This window comes from Phascolarctos cinereus, unplaced genomic scaffold (genome assembly GCF_003287225.1).
Source record: "Phascolarctos cinereus isolate Bilbo 61053 unplaced genomic scaffold, phaCin_HiC Scaffold_5;HRSCAF=322, whole genome shotgun sequence".
In the NCBI taxonomy this organism is placed as follows: domain Eukaryota; kingdom Metazoa; phylum Chordata; class Mammalia; order Diprotodontia; family Phascolarctidae; genus Phascolarctos; species Phascolarctos cinereus.
The window spans coordinates 278,391,381-278,412,850 of NW_027555958.1; the positions used below are offsets into that span (position 1 = coordinate 278,391,381).

Consider the following 21,470-nt stretch of genomic DNA (forward strand, 5'->3'; position numbering starts at 1 on the left):
TGGAATGGTCACAGATAATATAGTTGTTTGGACAATTAAGATCAGATAAAGGGAAGAATGTTCCTGGAGAGGAAAAAATGGTAGAGTAGCAAAGAGCCAGTAAGGATAGAGATGCATGAATTGAAGGAATTGGGTTGAACAAAAAAATAGTTAATGAGGGTAGTTTCTCTGGGAAGAAGGCAGAAGTTGAGTTAAAAAAAAGAGAAATATTGAATTAATAAAAATAATGAAAATAAACTTGTAATATAGAAGACTGGAAAAAGCAATGAAATCCTTGGAAATTTATTGGGGCCTTGGATGGATTATTTAATGGGCTATTTATTTCTGAATGATACCTAGGTCAGAAATATCAGAGAAACCTTTGGTGCTAAATATGTTTCAATAGAGCAGACCAGTTAGAATTAATCTGGAAATTGAGCTTTTATAATGCTTAATTTTCATAGGATCAATGAGAAGATTAAATTCTAAACAGGCTTTATTTGTTATTGAGTTTCTTATAATTCTCTTCACCGTATTTGTTGCTGCCCTTCTGGATCCATTCCAGTTGATGGTTCATCCAGAAGCATGATAGCTGGATTTTCCAGGATACTCAGAGCAAAGCACAACTAAAATGCAGAGAAACATAATTAGTCACTATCCTCACCATAGCAATGTTTAAAAGAATACCAAGCACATTGCGTACCTTTCGAGTTATGCCTGTTGGCAAGTCCTTGACTGGAACCTTCATGTACTCCTGAAGTTTGAGAGCATCCTTTAATCTGATAGAAAATACATTGATGGGAGAAATGTCAATTAAAGCAACTCTGAGGTTCTACCTCACATCCATAAGATTGGCCAAGAAGACCAAAAAAAAAAAAATTATGAATGTGGGAGGCATTGCAGAAAAATGGGCCAGTAATGCATTGTTGTTGGAGTTGTGAATGGTCCAGCCATCTTGGACAGCAATTTTGAATTATACTCAACAGGTCACTAAAGTATGCATATGCCTTGTGGCTTAACAATATCACTTTTAGATTTATACTTGAAAGAGATATAAGAAATGAGGAAATGTGTAACATACCTCAAAATGAGAGGATGCCCATGATTTGGGGAATGACTGAACAAATTATGATACATGAACATAGTGAAATACTGTTATAAGAAATCATATGAGAATTGATGAAATGGATGGATTTAGAGAAACCTGAGAAGACTTATATAAATAAACACAGAGTAAAGTCATGAGCAAAATCATGAGAAAAAAATTATACAGTAATATCATTGTAAAGACAAATGATTTTGAAGGTCTTAATAATTCTGATAAATTCAATGACCAGTGATGAAGCATGCTACCCATCTCCTGACAAAGAGGACTCAAGATAAAGAACAAAACTTATGCTTTTGGACATGGCCAATGTGGGGATTTGTTTTCTTTTATTTTTCATGTTTGTAACAAGGTTTAATTTTCTTGTCAGTATGGGAGTAGGAGAGAAAATAAATGATCATTATTGAAAATTAAATTTTAAAAGGAAAAATGCTTTGAATCAGGCTCTTTGGCCAATGGTGGACATTGGAAGAATATATCCAGAAAACAGAGTAATACAATGTAGAAGAAAGTCTCAGCTCTGGTTATCATGAAGTGATTCATTTAAGGAACAAGAGAGGAGTTTTGTTGTTGTTGTAATTTGCTTCTTATTAACATCACAAGCATTCATTTCAGTGTGCCTTGATTGATTAATTTCATATTTCAGAGTTTATTTTCTATTAGGTTTTGTAACAATGATCAATGAATTGAGATACAATGAAACAGGATCAATCTCAGATCGATCACTTATGATCTAGCAAAACTTGGGAACATAATTTAAAATCTTCATGCCTAGTTTTATGTGGAAAGCAGTAATATCATGTTCTCATCCTTGTCCCAAAGCAGTGAACCTAAGTGAACCCAAGGTAAGTATATAAAATTATACTTTCCTGTACTTAATAATAATAAGTTTCATTGCTCAAAAGGGATTTTGAAAAGCAAGTAAGGGAAGTAGAGGAAAAACTGGGAAGAGAAATGAAAGTGATGCAAGAAAATCATGAAAAACAAGTCAACAGCTTGCTAAAGGAGACCCCAAAAAATACTGAAGAAAATAACACCTTAAAAAATAGCCTAACCCAAGTGGCAAAAGAGGTCCAAAAAGCCAATGAGGAGAAAAATGCCCTAACAAGAAAAATTGGCCAAATGGAAAAGGAAGTCCACAAGATTACTGAAGAAAATACTTCCTTAAAAATTAGAATAGAGCAATAGGAAGATAGTAACTTTATGAGAAATCACGACACAGTAGAACAAATCCAAAAAAAGAAAAATTAGAAAACAATGTGAAATATCTCATTGGAAAAACAACTGACCTGGAAAATAGATCCAGGAGAGAGAATTTTAAAATTATTGGAGTATCTCAAAGCCATGATCAAAAAAAAGAGCCTAGGCATCATCTTTCAAGAAATTATCAAGGAAAACTGCCCTGATATTTTAGAACCAGAGGGCAAAATAGAAATTGAAAGAATCCACAGATGTCCTCCTGAAAGAGATCCCCAAAGGAAAACTCCTAGGAATATTGTAGCCAAATTCCAGAGTTCCCAGCTCAAGGAGAAAATATTACAAGCTGCCAGAAGGAAACAATTCAAGTACTGTGGAAACACAATCAGGATAACACAAGATTTAGCAGCTTCTACATTAAAGGACCGCAAAGCATGGAATATAATATTCTGGAGGGCAAAGGACATAGGATTAAACCAAGAATCACCTACTCAGCAAAACTGAGTATAATCCTTCAGGGGAAAAAATGGTCATTCAGTGAAATAGAGGACTTGCAAGCATTCTTGATGAAAAGACCAGAGCTGAATAAGAAATTTGACTTTCAAATACAAGACTCAAGTGGAACATGAAGAGGTAAACAGGAAAGAGAAATCATAAGAGACTTATTAAGAGTGAACTGTTTACATTCCTGCATGGGAAGATGATATTTATAACTCATGAGACCTTTGTCAGTATCAGTGTAGTTGGAGGAAAAAAATTATATGTATGTATATGTAGATAGATAGATAGAGAGCACAGGGTGAGCTGAAGATGAAGGGGTCATACATGGAGAATAAAATTAAGGGATGAGAGAGAGTATTATACTCAGAGAAGAAGAAAGGGAGAGGTAGAATGGGGCAAATTATCTCACAAAAAAAAAGAGAAAAGAAAAGTCTCTTATAGTAGAAGGGGAAACGGGGGAAGGTGAGAGGGAATGAGTGAATCTTATTCTCATAGGATTTGGCTTAAGGAGGGAATAACATACACATTCAATTGGGTATGGAAATCTGTCTTACCCTACAGGAAAATAGGGGGAGAAGGGGACAAGAGAGCAGGGGGATGATAGAGAGGAGGGCAGATTGGAAAAGGGGGTAATCAGAAGTAAATACTTCTGAGGAGGGACAGGGTCAAAAGAAAGAATAGAATAAATGGGAGGGCAGGATAGGATTAAGGGAAATAGAGTTAGTTTTTCACAACGTGTCTACTATGGGCATGTTTTGCATAACTGCACATGTACAACCTATATTGAGTTGCTTGCCTTTTCAATGAGGGTGGGTGGGGAGGGAGGAAGACAGAAAATTTGAAACCTAAAGTTTTAAAAACATATGTTTCTAAAAAAATGTTTTCACATGCTAGTGGGAAATAAGAAGTATAGGAAATGGGGTACAGAAGTCCATCCTGCCCTACAGGAAAATAGAAGGGGAAGCGGATAAGAGAAGGGGAGGGGAAAGATAGAAGAGAGGACAGACTAGGGGAAGGGATATTCAGAATGCATGACATCTTGGGGTGGGGGAAGGGGGAGATGGGGTGAAAATTGGATCTCAAAAACTTGTGGAAGTGAATGTTGAAAACTAAAAATAAACAACTTTATATTAAAAAAATTAAAAAACCTAATCTTTTCACTAAAAAAAACAGTAAGTTTCATTTTTAAAAAAAGATAAAAACATTTTGTGCTACTTAGTTTTGTATACCCAAGGCAAGTACGTCTCTTGCTTACCCTTGTTACAACTCTAGACTGGGGTGGGGAAGTTGAGGCCTCGAGGCCACCTGTGGCTCTCTAGGTCCTCAAGTGTGGCTTTTGACAGAATCTGTTCAAGGGGCCACACTCATTCAAAGGTTTGCACTTGAGGACCTAGAAGGCCACAGGTGGCCTCGAGGCCTCAGCTTCCCCACCCCTACTCTGGCCTGTCTCCTCCTCTAGAAAACTGGTGCAGTTTCCCTTTTTACCATACCGTGAAATAGTGACCATAGCATCTTCCTTCTTTAGCCCTTTCACTGCAGCATAGACCTCCAGATGGTCTCTCACTGTAAGGTTTTGCCATACTGCATTCTCCTGAGCACAGTACCCAAGGCTATTAATCATTTCATCTGTTTGTTGACTCGTTGTTCTGCTTCCTTTCAGAACCACCTACACAAAACATCCACATTGAAATTCACCATGCAGTTGTAAAGCACATAGATTTCAACAATATGTCTTTATCAACTTGGGGACGATTCATATGCCTGCTGTCCAAGGATCATTCTATCTAAGCCCAAAGACACTCATTACTAGGTCAGCCACAGAGGTTGAGTTTGCTACCGTAATAATTCTCTCACGTGATCTATTAAGTTGCAGTGACCTTGAGATCTGTATCAATGGAGAGAATACCTATCCCAGACACATCACAGATCATTCAAGTACTGAAATATTTCATAATGTATTAAAAAAAAACCCAACATGCTAACAGCAGAGAGTAAATCTGAAATAAATTAGCTACAAAGAATAGCTAACTGAATGAACACATGAATACTGGTTTCTGCAAAGATAGAGAATAAATTTTTAGAGAATTTGTTTTTTCTCAATGTTTTCTCAAGTCAGGGTGAGGGATCCTCAGCCTTATCTTGAGTCTTTTCATCTGAACTTTATGGCCCAGTCTCCAAGTGGTTGGATTAATACCTCTTAGTGTCTCGGTTTTTCAGCTATTTGCAATATCTCTTGGTCCAATTCATACAATTCACACTGTCAGAATAACTTTTCTTCTTCAGGTAAAGATTTTGTCATGAAACTCCTCGAAAATCTTTAATCGCCTCCTGAGTGAAATTCATTCTCCTCTAACTGCTCATCAAGGCCTTCTCATGATTTGGTATCACTTTGTCCTTCTTTCTGACTTTCTCCAACCCCTACACTACTCTTCTTTTATTCCATTCACCAGGAAATTTGGTTTATCCTTTCCCCTTATTACTTCTCATGCCTCATTATCCTTGCTCCTTCTGTCCCTTAAGCTTGGAAGGCTTTCCTTTCCTTTCCTTATCTGTTGACTTCCTAAACAGCTTTCTAAATCTATTATTTCCTCCATGTAGTCTCCAGTTTTACCCTCTATATTTTTTCAGAACTCCCTCAGCACATTTGGGGGTAGGGAGTAGGTAACTAATTCTTTTATCACTATAATATTATAATTATTCAATTATGATTGTCTGTGTTTGTATCTTACCTCCCTTGGAGACTCTAAATTCCATTAAAGTAGGGATCAAACTTTATTTAAACTTCACATGTGCCCCAGTGCTCTGCAAATAGTAGGTGTTTAATATATATTTATTATTGTTAATATGCTTGGCCTCTGACCCTTAAATATACTGAATTTCCATGACTGGGTAGCCCTGCTGCCTTTCAACATCATATACCAAAACATTTAATTTTGGAGCCTATTGCAATAGCTTCCCAACTGGACTCTGTCTCTTCCCTTTCCTGTCTAACCTACACACAGCTTTTAATTTGATCTTCCTGAAGCAAGGATATGACCATGCCATATTGCTGCTCAAGAAACTTCAGTGGTTCCCTGTTTTCTCTAAGATAAAAATACAACCTCTTCTTTTTGGCATTTAAAGCCCTTCACATTCCGATTCTGACCTTTTTTCAAGCAGATTTCACACTCCTCCTCCTCAGGTACCCTGTATTCCAGTCAAATAGGCTTGCCAGCTCTTCCTTGTATAAAACTATCTCTTGGAATCCCTAGATCCTTCCAAAGCTTAGCTCATGTCAGTTCCTACGAGAGGCCTTCCCTTCCTTATTCCTTTAGTTGTTAATGCTTTTCTCTTAAATGCCCCCCATAGCCTTTATTTACTTAAATATATTTTACATTTATTTATCAGTGTGCACGTAGTTTGGGCTGTGCAGAATATGAGCTCTGCGAGGGCAGAGGCTGTCCCATTATTGTCTTTCTATCCCCACTGGGTGTGGTTTGCACATAATACAGGAGATGAATGATAGATTCTTGTTGAATTAAATTCAGAGACTGACACATATCGCATGTTGTTGTTCAGTTGGTTCAGGTGTGTCTGACTCTTTGTGACCTCATTTTCTTGGCAAGAATATTGCCATTCCCTTCTCCAGCTCATTTTACAGATGAGGAAACTGAAGTAAACAGGGTTGAATGACACGGCCCAGGGTCACACAGACTCTGCTCTAGTACAGACTAATCCCACCTGAGCCTCGGTTCTGACAATAGGTTCACTTAGCCAGAAGGCCACCAATTGCCCATATGTACTGACTTAATATTGGTTTTTTTTAAAGGGCAAAGACTATTTTACTTTTATATTTATCATGCTGAGCATAGTCCTTTGCATATAGCAAGAGCTTAAGTAATGCTTTTTTCATTCATTCCTTCCTTCATTCCTTCCTTCATTCTTCCTTCAATCATTCATTCATCTAGTCTAACTTCCAGGAAGATTATGACTTGCCCAAGGTCACACATGTGAGGCCTAGACTCAACTTCTCTCACTCCAAATTCATTGTTCATTCTGTTGCATCATGTTTTTTGGGTTTTTCTTTCTTTAGGTAATAGTTACTATTACTACTACTTTTATATAACACTAATTATGTACCAGCTGTTGTGGCAGTTGTGTCTGACTCTTTGTGACCCCATTTGGGGTTTTCTTGGCAAAGATACTAGAGTGGTTTGCCATTTCCTTCTCTAGTTCATTTTATAGATGAGGAAATTGAGGCAAACAGGGTTAAGTGACTTGCCCAGAGTCACATAGCCAGTAAGTGTCTGAGGTCAGATTTGAACTCACAAAAATGAGTCTTCTTGAGTCTAGGCCCTGAGCTAAATGCTTTACAATTATTATCTCATTTGATCTGCATAACAAGCCTAGGAGTTAGGTGCTATTATTATCCCCATTTTACAGGTGAGGCAACTGAAACAAATTGAGGTTCAGTGACTTGACCAGTGTCACACAGCTAATAAGTGTTTGAGACTAGATTAAATCTCAGTTCTTTCTGATTTCTGGCCTAGAGCTCTATCAGTGGATAGCTACCTACCTGCCCAGAATGTATACTCCCCCTTTTTTGCAACTATTTTATAATCTTCTTGTCTTGTACCATTTTGTATCATCAGCCCCTAAGAGGGCTGATACATACATTGGGCACTTAAAATGTTTTGTGATGATATTACTGCAGGCAATTCACATTTCCTCTCACTGACTACGTCTTCTTGGCCACCAATGGAGATACATGCCCACCTTTCTCTTCTTCCACTGAAAACGTTTGTGAAAAAGTGTCACAACCACTTATTATAAAACAAACTTTGAACTACTAAAGAACCTAAAGTTCACCATTACTACTTACTCCATTTCTGGTGTCTTCAACCAAAATATTTCCTTTTGTTTTCCCTTACCTTCCCTGCACTTGGTCTTGTCTCTCCAGCTATCATCCTAATACATGTACTTTTGCCAGCTCCATTGTGTCCTAGCAATCCCAGTATCTCACCTGGAAGGAAAAGGGAATGATAATCAGTGAAGGTACTTCCTGACTGCCTGGACCCTATATTCTTATGAAGGGTTGCACCTTTATTCTTGTGAATAAAATCCCAAGATAACTTGCTTTGTGGCTTGGTGTTTGATAGAAGGCCAGAAGCAGGTATGTACTGAGTAAGGGGAGTGTCTATATCAATACCAGGGCATTAAGTAAGCAATGAGGATTTTAGCTCAGAAAATCTTTGACTACTATACCAACAAAATATTGGGCTGGCAGGTTGGTTTGCCATGGTCCCAGATTAAGCACAGTGATATATTGACTCCTGGGTTATTGCAATCAAGTGTCTAGAAGCTTAGGTGGAAATCCTGCCTCTATAACTGATAAATGGAATTCCTACTGATCTAATAGTCATTTGTCCAAAGGCCCTTTTAGAAAAAGTAACACAAGCCTAGTCAGTTCTCCTTGAATAAGATACCTGTGTCATAAGAATTTCCATGCTTCTTGGAATCCTATATCAGTTACCTCTATAGAAAGTTTATAGGTTTGTGGCTAAGTTGGAGAGTGACCAAAAAGATGGCAGATTAGTAATTTTCTCCAGATACTTTTAACTTTCTGAATCCATCCTCCAAAAAAAAAAAAAAGAACTATGTGTAAAATCTAGAACAATTACAGCTGAATCTATAGAACAGATAAGAGAGACCCCAGGCAAAATCTTTGTGAATTAAGACCTTTTTTAACGCAGAAAGAGACATTTCTTGTAGCCAGTTTCTTCTTTCTCTTTGAAAAACAACTTTTCTTCTTGCCTTCATATTCTTTTCGCAGACTGCTTGCAATAATAATGGGTTTCTGGAAAAGAAACTAGAGTTTGATTTTCCTCCTGGTTCCTTGGTTGGATGCTGTGTTCTCTCTGGCTCTCAACTCTGTCCTTGTCCCAAGCCACTGAACAAATTAGGTTACATTGAGGGCAACACTTAGCTGACAGAATTGAGGGTACTGTTCCAGCTTGTGTTCATAGATGGAAAATTCCTTTTTCCGTGCAGGAAAGTACAATGGAATTAAAATATGTTTTCTATGAGCTTGCTTTTCTCTACCCACAGAAAAAGAGTGCAGGCCTTATCACAGCTAACATTAAAAAGAGGCCAAATCCACAGACCTAACACCTGTTCAACATTCCTTACAATACAGCTTATCCAAGGCCTTTGACTCACCAAGGCTTTCGGGATTTTAAAAATTATTTTTTGTGCTTAAAGCAAATTTTCCTCAAATAGAAAAATAAAATACTACTCTTCTTTAACTTCATAGCTGGAGAATAAATTAAAGATTATTTATTTGAGAATTGACTCAATCTTCCAAGCATTTCAGTAAACATCTACACATAGAGTTTCACCTCATCTAGGTTTGAAGCAGTCAGAGCTCTTGCAGTTCTAGTTCTTTCTGCCTGAACATCTTCATCTTCATTTTCTGGTTCTTCAGGATTGGGACCACCATCACTATTTGTTGGGAAAATTCTACAGAGGACAAAAATAATGCCACAAATATTAATTTCCAGATACAGTTGATGCCAAAAATTGGTATTCTCTACTAATTTTTATTTTTGTTTCCAAAGAGGTTGGACTACCTTCCCTTTTGTCTGCCTTAGTTTCTTCAACTGTAAAATGAGGATAACAATAACACTTACCTTACAAGATTGTTGTGAGGATATAATGAGATAGATTCATAAAGTGCTTAACAAAGTGTAGTAAGCACTTAGTAAATGCTTGTTCCCTTTTCCTTATTGTATTTCTTCTCTTTGTAGTCAGCTTTGACTATTCCGTCTCATATCCCCTAGATTCGGTCTATCACCAAATGTTATCATTTCTTTCTCTCAAACATCTCTCAGATTTTCCTGTTTTTTCAATTTCACTGCCATTAGGAACTCATGCACAGTCATGCAACAGACTTCTAGTTGGTTTCCTTTACATCCATTCACTTATTTCTTTTATTTTCTTTTATTTTATTATTTTTAGGCAACTGGGGTTAAGTTACTTGCCCAGGGTCATACAGCTAGTAAGTATCAAATGTTTGGTCTGAGGCCAGATTTGAACTCAGGTCCTCCTGACTTCAGGGTTGGTGCTCTATCCACTATGCCACCTAGCTGCCCCCATCCGTTCATTTATTCCCCATTCCATTTGACCACCCTACAAACCACTGTCATTCTAATTTTACTAAAATTTAACTTGTTTAAGAACTAAGGATCATATTTCATGATCTACTCCATTTATATTTAAACTAAACTCATCTGCATGGTTCACAAAAGGCTCCATTTTGGGAGTCTATTCCCTGCATCCAACCTCATTCTCCACTACTGCATGAACACAGGTCTCTATTCCAATCAGATTGGTCTTATGCTATTCTTTGCATACCCATTCTCATTTCTATCTCTTTGCCTTGGCTAGTATTGGGTCCTTTCTGACTTTCCTCCTTTCTGCGTATTGAAACCCTACACATTCTTCAAAGCCTGGCTCAGATCGTACCTCAGTCACTCAATTCAATAAGCATTTATTAAACACCCGCTATGTGCTAGGTCCTAGGGACGAAAAGAAAGTAATGGAGTGGTCACTTCCCTCAAGGAGGTTACCTTTTCCTGGAGGGATAAAGCATGGACACGTGTAAATAAATAAACCCAAAGTTGATTGAGCTACTTGAGAAGAGGAACAGTCTTTCACTTTTCCTTCTAAAATGCTTAGCACAGTACCTAGCATATTAATTGATGTTTACTCAATGTTCTTTGACTGACTGTTTTAAAGGAAAACGGGGATTCTATTAAGTAAGCAGAGGTGAGGAAGGAGTGCATTCCTGATATAAGTGCCTCAGCGTTCAAAAGCCCAGAGGCTAGAAATGGGATGTCTTGAGTGAGAAACAGAGAGTTACCTGGTTTGGCTAGAATGTAGACTGAAGGAAAGAGAGTAAGACAAAATAAGAAGAAAAAAGGCATGTGGGAGGCAAACTGTGGATGGTTTAAATGCCAAGCTGAAGATTTGTATCAACTTAACTGGAAATAGAGAGTGATTAAAGATTTTTGAATGGGGGAGTCATACAGACAGATTTGTGTTTTTAGAAATATCTGTCAGCTTTAATAAGAGGACAAATTGCAGAGTGGAGTGTTCAGAAGTAGGGAGACCATTCAGGAGGCTATTTCATTATATGGGTGAGAAGTAGGTAGAATCTGAATTAGGGTAGACATTGTATGAGTAGAGAAAATAGGAGAGGTGTAAGAGATGTTGTAGAAGTAGAATTAACAAGACTTGGCGATTGATTAGATATGTGTGTGAAGGAGAGGAAAAACTTAATGACAATGCCAGGGTTGTGAATGTGAATGAAAAAGAAGACGGTATTGTTACAAGGGGATCACTTGAATGTTTTCTAATTTCTTTGAATGTGTGAGATTTGTTTTCCTAACCACAACGCGGCCTCTTTAAGAGCAGGGATACTACTTTATGTTTTTTGTATCACTTTATTACCAACTATGTTTCTTACACATTTTCTCAAGAAAACCTCACTGACCAATTTATGATTATTGTTATTGCTGTTTAGTCAGTTCAGTTATGCCTGACTGTGACTCAGTTTGGAGTTTTCTTGGCAAAGACATTGAAGAGGTTTACCATTTCCTTCTCCAACTCATTTTACAGATGAAGAAACTGAGGAAAATAGAGGTAAGTGATTTTCTCAAGATCACACAGCTTAGTGAGTGTCCAAGGCTGGATTTGAACTCAGGTCTTCTCAACTCCAGGCCCAGCTCTCTGCAGTGCCACGTAGCTGTATCCTTAAACACTTAGTAGGGAGTCACCACCTACAGTCCTTCTGGTAAGATGGTGGACCAATAGACTATCTGCCTTGCTGCTGTCTACTGTGGGCATTGCCATCTGACCTATCATCGCACTCTAAGAATTGCTGGACTTCAATATCTAATCTTCCATTGCACTCTGAGGTGCAATAGACCTTCTTATGCCCCCTACAGATGAACTCACCTGTATGTGTAGTATTCCTTAATCAGAATGTTAGCTCCTTGAAAGCAGAGACTGCTGCTCTTTTGTAATTTTATTCCCAGGCATGAACACAATGCTTGGTAAATTTAACAAGTGTTTTTCCATTACATTCAAATCTATTCCATTGAATTTATAAGTTAAATACTGAAATCTATTTTTCCCTTTGCTAACCTGAACAGAGGGTCCTTTCTCATGGGTTGCTTTCCATATTTCATTTCCAGACATCGCAGAACAAAAAGGAAAATGATACAATGAAGGTAAGGCTAAGGAGAAAGAAAGACAAACAGTAACAATATAGTAGAAATTACTTCCATATTTACCTTAACATAATTATTGTTGTTCTCTTACCAAGACAGAATGGGGAGAGGAGGGGAAACTTCTCATAAATTTGGGTGGTAATGTGTACAATACAAAACCCAGCCCAGCTGTTCTATTTAAAAGAGTAGTCAGAAGAGGAGGATAAAGGTGATAACCATTACCTCATTTTCCTCAACAGCTACACAATTCACATAGCTGCACAATTCTTAAAGCTTTGGTTTCAGATTTAGTTATGAAATCTTTACAAAATATTGTTCCAGGTTTTATAGTCATCATACTGATTAATGACACCAAGGAGTATGCACCAATCAGTGGTACAAGAAGAAAAGACAAATATCATAACAGATCAAAGACTTCTGAAATTTTCTTCTAAATAATTATAATTTCATGATATCCAATACTTATAACTGCATTACTCAAGAGTGATATATATGCAAATACCCGCATTCTCAAACATACATCCACATACAGTAAGTTTAACATCATGCCTTTGTAAAACTTTATAGATCAGGTCAGTTAAAATGAAACAAAATATATAATATAGCAAATGTTAACACCCTTAATACACATATATCCAAAAGGAAAAGTCTTCTTACTATGAGAATCATGAAGAGTACATTTTCATTGATTTCATCTATTACATTCTCCATATTAAATTTTTTGAAATACATATAGTTGACCTGCCAAAGGAAAACCATAGTTAAATTTGTTTGTCTATATCATGAATTTTACCTAAATAAATGCATAATGCAGACAAAGATCATCTCGGTTCAATTCCCTTTTGTATGTCATGGTGTAGATATTACTTGAGCATAGAGATAAAAAACTATCATCTGCTTTACTCCTATTTTCACAGCCTATACTTGACTCTCAGGTCCCCTACTTTTCCTTGCAGTTTTTTAACCGTCAGAGATTCACAAAATTGCAAAGTGAGCTAGGTTTGTTGTTAGTATTCCCAAATGCCCCTTTCTGTTCCCATTTCTTTCCTTAGTGCCACCCTCCTTTTCCCAGTAGGCAGAGATCCATCCTTCTCTTCCCTATCTATACCTAAGCAGAAGAAAGAACCTAACTTTCCACTAGGGTTATGAATGTCAAATAAATCCATGAATAATGGTGAATAAATTAAAGGCTAATTGAAATACTTCTCTTCCAAAGACACCTGAATCTTAAGAAAAGTCATAAGTCTTAATATAAAATAAACATTTCATTTTGTAGAATTTCAGACATAAATAAACTAGTGGGAGGGGCTATATTTCTGGGCAGGAGATACTTCCTGGTGTCATCAAAATCACACCAGGTAGTTAGTTGGCTATTTACTCTGTCCAGGAACTTGTATCCCCTATCCATGACCCTAGAGGGCAGGGATTCTTAAAGGTACCTTTTTTTATGTCATAGACCCCTTTGGCAGTCTGGGGAAAACTACAGACCTCTTCTTCTCAGAAAGTTTTTAAGTGTATAAGATAAAATTTATAGGTTTATAAAAGAAAGCAATATTATTCACATATACTCATCAAAATATATTTTTAAAAGCACAGTTCACAGACTCCAGGTTAAGAACTATTACTTTAGAGAGTCTCATATTGGTGCAGTTCTATGCATCTATCCCACCACTGTATCAGTGTATGGAGAGGAAGTCTAATTCTTTCCCCTAACCAGAAAAAAAGCAATGGAATTCTTCCTCCTATTAGTTTATGAATTTAATCTCTTGAGAGTAGAAGAATTGGACTCTCAGCTAGTCGGTCAGTCAAAAAAACACTTACTAATCTCTTACTATGTGCCAGGCACTGTGCTAAGCACTGGACTCTCCTACTTTCACCTGATTTTAAGAGCCGGTCAGAGCTGCACAGCATCCATCTGATTACGTTTTGCAGTGGTTTTCACCAAGGCGCAAAGATTTTAATCAAATAGTCACACGTACAGTGACACTGTGTTGTGTCCAGTGCTTACCTCCAAAATCAGCATTGTGCATCCAAACAAAGTGAAGAAGGGTATGAATGCAGTACAATAAAGCATGGCATATAGTTCAAAGTCACTTATTTGAATAAAGACAAATGTGATCATAGAAGTCTGTAAGAAAATTTCATAGAAAAATGAACAGAAAGTTTAAGTCACTTTCAATATTTTTAGGTATTTTCATACTCTACGTATTCTTTCTTCATATGGTCCCATTTTTAGTTCACATACCATTTTGTTGTGAGTATTGCCTCAGTTTGGAAGGCATTTGATACCTTCGAACATGTAGCTCCCACCTGTCCAGATTTATTTCACTTTCTCCCTATTTATACTATTTTACAGCCATACCTACTTTTTGGACCCCAAACAGCATTATATATCAATTAATTAATATCATATTAATTATATATCAATTAATTAATATACATTATATATTAAACCTCCTTGCCTTCATGTAGGCTCCACCTTCTCTTTATGTTCCCTATATTTCCTACAGTATTGAGAGTTTAAGTGACTTCCCCTTAATCACGGAGCCACGTGTCAGTGGCAGGACTTTAGCCCAAATATTCCTGGGTTCAGGACAGCTCTATCCCATACTCTATGCTGCCTCTCAAAAGATTTATAGCAGCACTTTTTTTTTCGGCAACAAAGAGCTGGAAATAAAATAGATATATATTAATTATAAAATGAAAAAACAAATTTTGGTACATGAATGTAATATTCTATTATTGTGCTGTAAGAAACAATGACCATAGTAAATCCAGAGAAGCACAGAAAGACCTGCTATAGGAATTTTTTTATTCACTTTTATTAATTTTATTAGTCAGGGTCTGGGCAATTCCTCCCACAACTTTTGGCTAACTAAAAGCCTGTATTCTGTTAATATTAACCTGATCTGACCAAAACATGACTCTTGGAATAATAATTAAGGGAGGACTGACAGTTATTAGATTTATAGATTGTGCATCAATACAGAGTCATTCAGTATAATTAGATACAAATAATTTGTATCTTTTCAAATATACTGAAGGGGGAAAAAGAAATATCCAAGGATAGACACAGAAAAAGACAGAGGTAAAAATAAACAGACTGTGAATCTCATATACCAGTAAAACAACATTTTCTACAGTAATTTCAATTCCATCAAAAGCTCCTTTGCAGGATAAAACATATTAGCCTTAATTTTATATCAATATTTTTAAACATAAAGATTCACTATACATATATACTTACAACAAAGAAGCAAGTAGACCAGATGCCACTATTTTTCCTTCCTTTCTTAGAAAAGAATGAAATCACATATGTGAAGAAAACACTTGAGCCTGCATAACCAATAATACAGATGATCTGGAAGCAAGAGAAATTGCCATTGGGTTCAGATACTTTCCAAGAAACCATCAAATCTTCAAGATTTGCAAATTCAGTTATGCATAAGAATTTTTGAATGTTCTTTTACTCATGAAAATATTACAGAATAACATAAAAATACTATTTCTTGTCAATTCTGATTAAATCAGCAAGCATTCATTAAGCATACTTAATGCAAACTCCTGGAAAACAAACAGGATACAAGCAGAAAGAGACAGTCTCTGTCCTGAAGGAGCTTATATTCTAATGGGAGAAGACAATACATACACAAAAGGAACTGAAAAGCAGGAAGAGGAAGCTAGGGGATGGAAGATACCCTTCGTTCGACATTACAGAGGAAAGTCCAGAGTCAAGACTGGAGCCTGGAGAGGAATGAAGACATGCCTCACCTGCGCACTTTTCTTAAAATAGAGGTAAAATTCTACACTTTCTGGTGTAATTCTCTTAGGATCTTTTTCTTTTTAACTTACCTGAATAAATAGGATTCCAGTGTCCACTGTGTAGAAACCTGAGTTTAGAATGTATAAAATTGTATATATCACAAGAAGAATCATGAAGTTCAAGGGAATATCAACCAGTGCCTGCCCACACCAGTATGCTGAAGGGTAAAGGCCTGAAATCCTTAGTTGGGCTTGAGCTTTTATCTAATTAAAAAAAAATAAATATAAAAGAGGGATAAAGTGGAGCTGGAATTTAAGATCTTTTTTAATGAAACAACAAAGAAAGCTAAGAATGCATACATTTTACAAATATTGCAATGAATAAGTTAAATTATTGAGTTTAAATCAAGGAAAGTAAATTAATCCTGACAGGTACTATCACTAGGATTTAATAGGATTGAACTCATATTTGGAATATTTCTTTGGAAGGGTATTCCCTATTCAAAAGAGACAGAATAAACAAAAGGTATGGAGAGGCATTATGTATTAACAATGATGCTGTGGAAGAAGTGAAAAATGACTGTTGTTTTGCATGGTGGATAGAGCACCATGCTTGGAATTAGTAAGTTGTTTTTGTTCAGTTGTGTCTCACTCTTCATGACCTCATTTTGTGTGTGTGTGTGCAAAAATACTGGCATGGTTTGCCAATTCCTTCTTCAGCTCATTTTGCAGATGAGGAAACTGAGGCAACAATGTTAAGTGACTTGCCCACAGTCATACAGCTAATAAGTTTCTAAAGCCAGATTTGAATGCTGGAAGATGAGTCTTCTTGATTCTAGGCCTGGCCCTCTATACACTGTGCCACCTAACTGCCTGGGATTAGTAAGACTTAAGTTCAAAACCCAACCCAGACCAGATGTGTGACCTTGAGCAAGTCACTTAACCTCTATATGCCTCACTTTCCTTTAAAAAATGAAAGGATTAGACTCCATGGCCTATCAAGTCCATTTCGATTCTAAATCTATGATTCCATGCCCTAACAATTTTTGAAGTTAAAATAATGAGAATCTTGAAGAACGTGACCACTATATCTTTGAACTAATTATAGATAAAGGAAAAGCCAAGGTAATCTGATAAAAATTGTATATTTTATTTGAAAGTCAAATTTTATTCAGCTCTGGTATTTTCTTCAAGAATGCTTGAAAGTCCTCTATTTCACTGAATATCCATTTTCCCCACGGAGGATTGTATCAGTTTTGCTGGGAAGATGATTCTTGGTTGTGATTCTGTCTCCTTTGACCTCCACAATATTATATTCCAAGCTCCCCAGTTCCTTAAGGTAGAAGCTACTAAATCTTGTGTTATCCTGTTTATGTTTCCACAATGCTTGAATTATTTCTTTCTAGCTGCTTGCACTATTTTCACCTTGACCTGGGAACTCTGGAATTTGGCTACAATATTCCTTTTTCCTTTGGGGATCTCTTTCAGGAGGTGATCAGTGGATTCTTTCAATTTCCATTTTGCCTTCTGGTTCTACTATATCAGGGCAGTTTTCCTTGATGATTTCTTGAAAGATGATGTGTAGGTTCTTTTTTTGATAACGGCTTTCAGATAGTCCAATAATTTTTAAGTTCTTTCTCCTGGATCTATTTTCCAGGTCAGTTGTTTTTCCAATGAATTATTTCACGTTGTTTTCTATTTTTTCATTCTTTTAGTTTTGTTTTACAATGTTTGATTTCTCATAAAGTCCCTATCTTCCATTTGCTCCTTTTTAATTTTTAAGGAAGTATTTTCTTCAATGAGCTTTTGGACTTCCTTTTCCATTTGGCCAATTTTGCTTTTTAAGGCATTCTTCTCCTCATTGGCTCTTTGGACCTCTTTTGCCATTTGGGTTGGACTATTTTTTAAGGTGTTATTTTCTTCAATATTTTTTGGTTCTCCTTTAGCAAGCTGTTGAGTTGTTTTTCATGATTTTCTTGCATCATTCTCATTTCTCTTCCCAGTTTTTCCTCTACTTCTCTTACTTGTTTCTCAAAATCTTTTTGGAGCTCTTTCATGGGCTGGGACCAATTCATGTTTTTCTTGGAGTCTTTGGATGTAGGAGCTTTGACTTTATTGTCTTCTGGTTGTATGTTTTGATCTTCTTTGTTACCAAAGAAAGATTCTACGGTCTGACTTTTTTTGGACCCTTGTTTATTTGTGATCCCAACTTGAGTTATAAACTCTTTGTTGAGGTAGGGCGTCTGCTTCCAGGAGAATGTACTGCCCCAAGCTTCAGGGGTTTTGTGCAGCTGTTTTCAGAGATACTTCTAGGGACATGTAAATTTTCAGTTCTTCCAAGGTAGTATGATCAAAGGAGAGGTGTTTATTCCTTTCCTGGGCTGGTGCTCTGATTTACAAGTGACCACAAGCACTCTTTTCTACCTTGGAACTGTGAGGAGGATTTTCTCTGTACCACCACCACAAGCTCGACCATGCCAGTGCTCCTCCTCACCCCAGGACTGCCACCCAGAACTGTAACCCAGATCCAAGCACAGGCAAAGCAAGAGAATCCTACCTCAGCACTGGCAAATAGATCCTTGCAATCTCCCTCTGATCAGTAACTCGATTCCCACTCAGTCCGTGGCCAAGAAGCTCTGGAAGCAACTGCTGCCATGCTGGGACCGGTGCTTGGACAGAGCTTCTCTGTCACAAGGGTCACAGACTTTTCCTACTGACCTTTTAAGTTGTCTTTCTCATTTGCAGGTTGAGAAATCTGGAAACCACCACAGTTGCCTGTGATTCAGTCCCCTGAGGCCTACTCCAGGTTCACTGAGGCCTGGTCTTTGTCTGCGTGCCCACACTGAACTGTATTCCTCTCCCAGCCTGGCCCAATAGACCTTTCCAATCAATCATCCATGTTGTCTTGGGCTGGAAATTTGTTTCACTCTATCTTTTTGTGAATTCTGCTGCTCTAGAATTTGTTTAAAGCCATTTTTACAGGTATTTGGAGGGGCTTGGAGGAGAGCTCAAGCAAGTCACTGCTTTTACTCCACCATCTTGGCTCTGCCTAAATCTTATATCTTAGAAAGGCATATTTCAAAGGGCTCAGAGAAAGCACAAGGAAAATCTTGAGCCCTAAATTTTTGCAAGTGAAGTTGTCTTTAAAGGAGATTAAAAGTTTTTAAGAATGAAATTTTGATGATACACATGTATGCTATTCCTATGAGGGAGAGCTGTTTAAAGAGTGAGTTGTTTAAAGAGATTGATGTGGACTGATAGTCAATTCATTGCCCAACTAAGATTTTTAAAAATCTTGAATCAAAGAAGCAAGTAACAAAGAATTAATTTTTTAAATATGGCACAGTACTGTGAATAGTGTTAAGATTTAAAGCTGGAAAGGACCTCAGAAGTCATATAGTCCTCCTTCCTTTTTTTTTTATTTCTGCTTTCCTTATAATTTTGGTTGCATTGGTTTTGTTTATGCAAAAAACCTTTAATTTTCTATAATCAAAATTATTTATTTTACATTTTATAATGTTCTCTATCTCTTGTTTGGTCATAAATTCTTCCTTTATCCATAGATCTGATAGATAAACTATTTCATGCTCTCCTAATTTGATTATGGTATCACTGGGGCTAAATCTTCAAGAATCCAGGATCAACTCCATATCACAATGAGAGATATCAAGAACTTAACCACTTCATCTTAAAATTTGTGGTGGTGGTGGAGAACTGGGTATAACACATGTACTCAAGATTTGGGGTAGTAGACTTCACAAAGTACAGAGCAAGTCTATTTTAGGATCCTATGTTTTAATATTCTCCAGGGGAAGTTCATAGACTGACCAACAGGGGAAATGCAAACTTGAACAACAATAAAACTTTATTTCTTACCCAGAAAATTAGCAAAGGTGGCAAAAGATGGCAAATGTTGATATTGGAGGTGCTGAGGGAGCATAGGCACACTAATAAATTTTTGGCAAATCTGTAAATTGGCAATTACATGCTTTCTTATTGTCTCCTTACTTTTAGAAGATAGTCTGGACAAAAAAAAAATTATTTCCTAATTTCTGTGTTCTTCTACCACAAATGATTCTTAAAATGTGTACCTATCTCATGGGGAAGGTCATGAATGACATTTGACCCAAATATTGAAAACTAAACTTTTTATTGGGCAATAAAAACTAATTGACATGAGTCTAGGAACACACTGTTATTTTTTTCCTCTTGGCTAGGTTATAAAGGAGATTTTAATTACTTTTCTCTATGAGATGAATGACTTGCTAATGAAAAAGAAAGAGAAATGTATTTAAAAAAATATTTTTGTTTACCTCTTCATGTTTCACTTGAGTCTTGTATTTGAAAGCCAAATTTTCTATTTGGCTGTAGTCTTTTCATCAAAAATGCTTGAAAGTTGGGACAGCTAGGTGGTGCAGTGGATAGAGCACCAGCCCTGGATTCAGGAGGACCTGAGTTCAAATCTGTCCTCAGACACATAACACTTACTAGCTGTGTGATCCTGGGCAAGTCACTTAACCCCATTGCCTAGCCAAAAAAAAAAAAAAAGAATGCTTGAAAGTCCCCTATTTCACTGAACGACCATTTTTCCCTTGAAGGATTATACTCAGTTTTGCTGGGTAGGTGATTCTTGGTTGTAATCCTATCTCCTCTGCCTTCCGGAATAGTATATTCCATGCCCTCCAGTCTCTTAATGTAGAAGCTGCTAAATCTTGTGTTATCCTCACTGTATTTCCACAGTACTTGACTTGTTTCTTTCTGGCTGCTTGTAATATTTTTTCCTTGACCTGGGAACTCTGGAATTTGGCTACAATATTCCTTGGATTTTTCCTTTGGAGATCTCTTTCAGGAGGTGATCGGTGGATTCTTTCAATTTCTATTTTGCCTCTGGTTCTAGAATATCCTGGTGGTTTTCCTTGATAATGTCTTGAAAGATGATGTCTAGGCTGTTTTTTTGATCATAGCTTTCAGAGGGTCCAATAATTTTAAATTCTCTCTCTTGGATCTATTTTCCAGGTCAGTTGTTTTTCCGAAGAGATATTTCATATTGTTTTCTATTTTTTCATTCTTTCGGATTTGTTTTATAGTGTCTTGATTTCTCATAAACTCACCAGTTTCCAATTGCTCCATTCTAATTTTTAGTTGTTGTTGTTGTTTTGGCTAGGCAATGGGGTCACACAGCTAGTAAGTGTTATGTGTCTGAGGCCAGATTTGAACTCAGGTCCTCCTGAATCTAGGGCCGGTGCTCTATCCACTGTGCCACCCAGCTGCCCCTCCATCCTAATTTTTAAGGAGGTATTTTATGCAGTAAGCTTTTGGACTTCCTTTTCCATTTGGGCAATTTTGCTTTTTAATGCATTCTTCTCCTCATTGGCTTTTTAGACATCTTTTGCCATTTGGGTTTGGCTATTTTTAAGGTGTTATTTTCTTCAGCATTTTTTTTGGGGGGAGGTCTCCTTTAGAAAACTGTTTACTTGTTTTTCATGATTTTCTTACATCACTCTCATTTCTTTTCCCAGTTTTTCATCTACTTCTCTTACTTGCTTCTCAAAATCCCTTTTGAGTTCTTACAAGGCCTGGAACTGATTCATATTTTTCTTGGAGGTTTTGGATATAGGAGCTTTGACTTTGTTGTCTTCTGGTTGTATGTTTTG

At 36.9% G+C, this 21,470-nt stretch overlaps 1 protein-coding gene across 1 annotated transcript in view; it reads right to left on the reverse strand.

The window, feature by feature from the left end:
* LOC110218286 (ATP-binding cassette sub-family A member 10-like) overlaps positions 1-21,470 on the reverse strand; it is a 126,319-nt gene that overhangs the window by 22,428 nt on the left and 82,421 nt on the right. Inside the window, exons 24-34 of the mRNA XM_021000906.2 lie at positions 15,907-16,080; positions 15,302-15,415; positions 14,063-14,182; positions 12,712-12,795; positions 11,969-12,060; positions 9,160-9,280; positions 8,501-8,618; positions 7,693-7,784; positions 4,273-4,448; positions 683-758; positions 511-605 (exon numbers count right to left, since the gene is read on the reverse strand). Of these exons, the coding sequence (XP_020856565.1) occupies positions 511-605; positions 683-758; positions 4,273-4,448; positions 7,693-7,784; positions 8,501-8,618; positions 9,160-9,280; positions 11,969-12,060; positions 12,712-12,795; positions 14,063-14,182; positions 15,302-15,415; positions 15,907-16,080 (1,262 nt within the window). The remainder of the gene's footprint in view (positions 1-510; positions 606-682; positions 759-4,272; positions 4,449-7,692; positions 7,785-8,500; positions 8,619-9,159; positions 9,281-11,968; positions 12,061-12,711; positions 12,796-14,062; positions 14,183-15,301; positions 15,416-15,906; positions 16,081-21,470) is intronic.